This window comes from Patella vulgata, chromosome 6 (assembly GCF_932274485.2).
Source record: "Patella vulgata chromosome 6, xgPatVulg1.2, whole genome shotgun sequence".
NCBI lineage: Eukaryota > Metazoa > Mollusca > Gastropoda > Patellidae > Patella > Patella vulgata.
Window position 1 is genome coordinate 35943044 of NC_065884.2, and position 6022 is coordinate 35949065.

At 37.6% G+C, this 6022-nt stretch overlaps 1 protein-coding gene across 2 annotated transcripts; it reads right to left on the minus strand.

Annotated features, from left to right (window-relative positions):
* Positions 1-1136: 1136 nt before the first annotated feature.
* Positions 1137-4888, minus strand: LOC126825402 (uncharacterized). 2 transcript variants are annotated; one of them, XM_056101878.1, is made up of 2 exons: positions 4661-4888; positions 1137-4290 (listed from the first exon to the last, which is right to left on the minus strand). In XM_056101878.1, the coding sequence occupies exon 2, from the start codon at positions 4207-4209 to the stop codon at positions 2989-2991; it is 1221 nt and encodes a 406-aa protein (XP_055957853.1). In that variant the 5' UTR covers positions 4210-4290; positions 4661-4888; the 3' UTR covers positions 1137-2988. Both variants share the same exon structure in this region, with proteins under 2 accessions (XP_055957853.1, XP_050411020.1).
* Positions 4889-6022: the final 1134 nt, after the last annotated feature.

Sequence of the window (6022 nt, forward strand, 5' to 3'; positions counted from 1 at the left end):
GGGGAGCATATCTATTTTGCATATATTGGTGGAAGTAGGGAAGACGTAGTATGCTTTCGGAACATGGCCAGCTTCATAATTAGTGACTCTTGGTATCAGGAAAGAAAAGCAAATCAGTTGGAAGATAGTGAACGCATAATACACGAAACGCGAATATCCAAATCCGTATGACCTGAACGACTATGATAGCTTATGCGAATTCCTTACTCCTAGTCTTCTCAAACTGTTACAGACGTTGATGAAAAATGACCTAAAAATGGTTTCTATCGGCCATGCCATCGTCCAATGTGTGCGGCAAAGGTGAGTTATTTCGCCAATCATGTTTGGACTGGGCGCTGAGATGGATTTAGTTTTCGGTTCTAGATGGTTGAATGAGGAATTGTATGCATTGGGGTTTTCGGTTTCCTATGACGAGGTACAAACTTTTAAACATTCTATTTTACAAGATCCTACGCTGAAGTGTCTATCAGCAGCTGAGAAATGACCTACTTATTATGTGGCAGATAATGCTGACTCCAACGTAAGCACGTTGGACGGAAAAGGAACATTTCACGGTTTAGGCCTTAAAAGAATTACAAAGAAGAAGAACAGAGTCGACTCTGTGTCTGAGTGTGTCAAACGATTAGCTCGAGTTCATGTCAATGAATTGGTAAAAGACCGAGGTATACCTGTTCTGTCTTATGTTCCATACGGTCCACCAGCTTTAGCATCTGTGAAATTCAATCCTTTGATCGAACTGAAGTATCCAACAACTGGTCTACCAACTTTGTACTATTCTAACCTTTTATGGCAGTCGAGTTATTGTGAATTATGATAAACTTCAAGAATGAGGTAAATTTTCAAAATTTTTGGCTCCATCTTGACTTATGACGTTCAGTGACGTCATAGGTCAATTTTGACGTCATTTTTGAATTCCTTGGTATCGATTTCCTATAGGCTCCTAGTACATTATTAACCCCAAATATGAATATTAAGCGAGTTATCATAGCCATTAACGGATTTTAGGGCGATTTCGAGGTTCCAAACAAAAAAGCCCCCTAAAAATTTTCCCCCAAGGCCTATCAACGGGGGAAATTTTTCTGGAGGCCACTCACCCTACTTGTTCATATGAAATAATAATCGCTTGGGTAGGAATTTTTTCAAACTAAATATGTACCTCGACCAGGCTATAGGTTTTTTCGCATGATAGACCCCATGATGTGGGATGTACCACACTTTACCATCATTACGATCTAACTGATGTTCTGGTATTTGTTCTGCATATCCGTTGGTTATGACCTTATCCATAAACTCAGTATAATTCTAATGATAAAGGGGATTTCTTTTTATCTTATTAACTAAACTGTTAAGACGACATTCTGCATGTGATTTGTTGTTCGGTAATGAAACTTGATCTTTTCTAAAGGGCAGACCAATCGTGTAGTGTCCATCTTCAAACTTCAAAGTTTTATTTAGTTTCTTAATAAAGGAGTTGTCATCTTGGGAGTTCTCTTTGACATCATCGATTGCTCTTTCGGGGAAATCTAAAGAAGCAGTCTGTTGTACCATTTGACGTAGATTCTCCAAGTCTTGAACTGCTTGAATTTCTGCCCTATTTACAGTAGGCCTCAATCTAGACGAATCTATGAACAAGTTCCATATGATCCAACCAAGTGCGGATCTAACACTGTGGGGGCTTCCTGGGGGTCCAGTTTTAATCTCCAGTGGTGAGTATGCATCTGGAACGTTATTGCCTATCAGAAGACCAATTTCTGCATCAAGAACGGGCAAGTCAATTCCTTTAAGATTAGCCCATTTACGAATATCATCCGAAGTAGGTATGTGTCCATGAGACACTGGCATATTATCCTTTGTATAAATGTCTGGTAAATCAATCACAGTTTCTAAGGTTAAGTCACCAAGCTGCATACCTTTAATAAGATATGATACCATAGTGTGTGACGACCCCATGGTATCTATAGTCAATTTCGTTCTTCTACCTGAACAACCAAGCAACTTCATAACATTGAGCGTGCAGAAAGAAACACTAGAGCCTGGGTCTAGAAAGGCATACGTTTTGAAAGACTGGAAACATCCACGCATTTTAACTTGAACAGGAATGATCGCCATAGTGCAATCTGTGGTGCCGGCCTCCATATCTTTACCCATCAGAGCGCTGATAACATCAGGTTTTAACTTATTTGAGAACATTTCACCACCAGGATTTACACTACTGTTTGTATGCATAATAGAATGATGTGAACCGTCACATTTACTACATTTAGTCTTGACACTGCAAAATTTATACATATGACCAGATTTCAGACATCTGAAACATAGTCTTACAGATTTCATAAAGTCAGATTTCTCTTCAAAGCTCAATGTTCAGAACTGTTTACAAGTACAGAAAGGGTGTGAAGGATGTTTACAAAATATTCATGGCTTGCTGAAGGCAGCCTCAAATTCCTTTGGAGGATTAATGGGTTTACGGTCTGACGAAGGACTAGGTTTAACCCCATTATCGGTTAGTTGAGTCGCGAAAGAGCCTCTAGGTTTGAAAGGCTTACGTGGTACTGGTGGGTTACCAGATACAGAACGGTCAATGGATAAGGCTTGTTTACCGAAGGTGGGATCATTGACTTTCCTTGCCTCCGAATTTACAAGACGAACTAGCTGTTCGAAGTGCACTCTATTTCCCTGATCGTGTGTCAACTGTACAACATTTCTAAACTTATCGTGAATATGGTATGGTAGCTTCTGAAGAATCTTCTTTAAATTTTCTGAATATTCTAGAATGTTAAGCGCCTCAATGCTCTGAACCGCATGTAGACACTCCGTCAAAAACATAGAAAATTCATCAAGGGCCTTTGGGTTGTCGGATTTGATGATAGGCCAATTAAGTGCTTTTTCTATAAAGGCATTAGCTATTAATTCTGCATTACCATAACGAGTTTCTAATTGTTCTAACACCAAGGGATAAGCTTGATCTGGGTTCAAATAACAATAACTTTAGACAATTTTATTCGCATCTCCAGTCGTAAACTGATCAAGAAAATTTAACTTTTCTTCCATGGACTCACAGTTCGCCACAACAGCTGAATTGAATTGTCTAATAAAACGTTGATATTCAAGTACATTTCCACTAAATGGCTTTATATTGGAGCGAGGTTTTCTGATCTGACGAAGCATAGTGTTCAAGGCCCCTTCGGGTTGATTTTGATGAGGTATGCAAGCATCTGGAGGGTCATGTGTAGCATTAGGCATATACCTAGAAGCTTGCTCAGGAATGATTACATCATTGTAACCAGTAGATGGAGTACTATAATTCCTAACTCGAAGAAAATCTTGTCTGGTACTCATATGCTGATTGTGCGGCAATGTCGAAGTTCTGAGGTTTGGCTTTTCCGTAGTATTTTCATCAGCATCAGCGTTAACAGACGTTAAGGGTTCATCACATACTGGAACATGTTTATCACTAACACTGACATTTGAAGACTTACGACCATCAATGTTATTTTCAGAAGATTTATTACAAGTTTTATTATATTCATCGAACAACTTGGCCTTACCATTCGAAATATTTATTTTCATCACTAAAGCCAGTTCCTTTTCAGGGAATTCCAAATCCAGTTTTGCAGCCTCCAAATCCAGTTTTGCAGCGTCAATTTCTTTCTGTTGTTTCAAGGCCTCAAATTGTGCTGCTAACTCAACTTTATTCTGGTCCTCTTTAAACTTTAAAGACGATATGGCACTGTATCGAGATGAATGACAACTTGATTTTGACTTATTGGATCTCGATCCCTTGCTTGACGTAACATCTTCAGCCTTCATAAACCATTCTTGAATTGAAGATTTAAAGTTAGCGAAGTATATCTTACGCTCATCATAATATTCATCATAATAGGTAGCTCTTTCGTCTACAGACAAAAAAGAACAATAGTATTCATGAGTGTTCATATAATCTTCATACAAACACATCCAGTCGCAATAATGTTTCCTTACTGCAACAATGTCCTCATTAGTAGCCACCATCAGCCTGGCATTTTCAGTTATGTCCTTCAAACATTTAAACACTGAGTTCAGTTTGGCTTTAGCATTACCAATATCTTCTTTTAATAATGCAGACGTACTTCTACTGCACTGGTTTCCAGTTTCAACTTCCATGTTGAATAACGAATACGCCAATGATAAATACAGCAAAAGGTTTAACAATGAACGGCAATGCACCATTTTATTTCTATAATCATAAAGTAATAAGGTCGTTACAACTGCGGTGATGGTGGTGATGGTGGTGATAGTAGTGGTGATTGGCTGAAAATACAGAGACAGCCTTTATAAGCACAGTACAAATATCAACCTAACTGTCTTATGTGACCTTTAAATTTCCATGATAAAATGTACAACCATACATACATATTTATCTACACAATATACCAAGTACATAAAAATAGAGAAATAACCACAAAAATAAGTTTTGGCTTAAACAAGTGTCAACATTATAAACATCATCATAGTTTATGAGAGGGCCTTTACCCAGCAACCGTGCCGAATAGACGCTATAATGTGACAATTCTAAACTCTTCCAAAACCAGTAATTATGAATGTGACAACTAAAAACAGTAATATAAATACTTTCCCTGATTACTATACTCAACAGTTATATAATAATTTGTGTGCTCACCGTATTTTATGTCATCCCACAATGAAAATAAACGTAATAATAGCACAGCTTCATGGCAGCAGCCATGCTTCGTCAATGGCGACCTCGCAAGACACGGTCAACCAGACTCAAATTAGCATAGCAATTTACTTAAAGAGTAGAACACTGGTTAACAATTCTTTTCAACTAAAAATTACATCTAAATTTAAGACTGGACATTTTAAATGAAACAATAAAACGAAATATTGATAATTTGCATATTACAGTTACTATGTATTGGAGCAGAAGAGGTACCCGACCCCTTAAACTTTTTAGAGAAACTTTGGCTTGGTCATACAAGGTACTGTGTGAACCATTGTAAATTTTAAACGGATTTCTTCGATTATGAACAAACTACTTAACTTTGGTTATTATAAACTTACCTGTGTGTTTGTAATGAACTCCCGTTCGATAAAATCCATTGCACAACTAATTATCACAACGATGAGAACAAGTTCTCTCTTGAAAAATTTGAAAATTTACTTGTAATTTCGATAGAGTCGATGTCAACAATGTCTTCGTGACGTATTGGTCGAATCCAATATACCTGTTGCGGGGGTTGGTTAACATTGAAAGATAGTTTGACAGCGCGATCATTTTGATCGTATATGGGTTTGGGCGACGAAAAATATCAATTGAAGGCAATTACATAGGATATTTATATGGAAACCATTGATCGCCAGTCTATCAAATTTTCTTCACAATTAAAATATCACTGATTGCACGGATACTCGTAAAAATAAAGTCATGTATAAACTTTATATCCTATCTTCTTTATGTTATAAATAATTTAACAAGGATCATGAAGCTTACCTCCGAATTCTCTGAGTGTATTTTTAATTTTATACGCATTCTTTAGATCGAATAATAGCCGCTTCAGTAACATCTTTAAGCATGTTGCGGCAGCCCTCAGCGTGCCTATTGGGTGCCCGGGTGGGTATATAATGCTACTAAGCCCGTATGACCCCGTAAGAAGCGGAACATTAATTCTCGATTCGACAGTTTTGACCGAAGTGTGATAAAGCCCGTAAAACGAATGTATAGTTGTGTTTGTGCGGCATGCGTGTTCAAAAGTAAATTATCCCATCCGAGTCGCTAATCAAATAATTAGAACAAAATATTTCAAAAAGTAAAGCTATAAAATTTGCAGAGATTTTACTAGAATGTAAAAGACGGTAACTAAATACAGGAATGCGGGTAGTTATGTGTGCGAACGCTCAAACTCAATGCCAATTGTCGTAGGTATCCAGACGACTCGGACCAAAGACGACTCGGACTAAGACCAGTCGGACCAAAACAAGACCAGTCGGACTAATTAAATTATATTATAAGGCTAGACAATTT

Bases quoted from the DNA above. Each gene is read 5' to 3' on its own strand.
- LOC126825402 (XM_056101878.1), bottom strand. From the start codon at position 4,209: ATGGTGCATTGCCGTTCATTGTTAAACCTTTTGCTGTATTTATCATTG.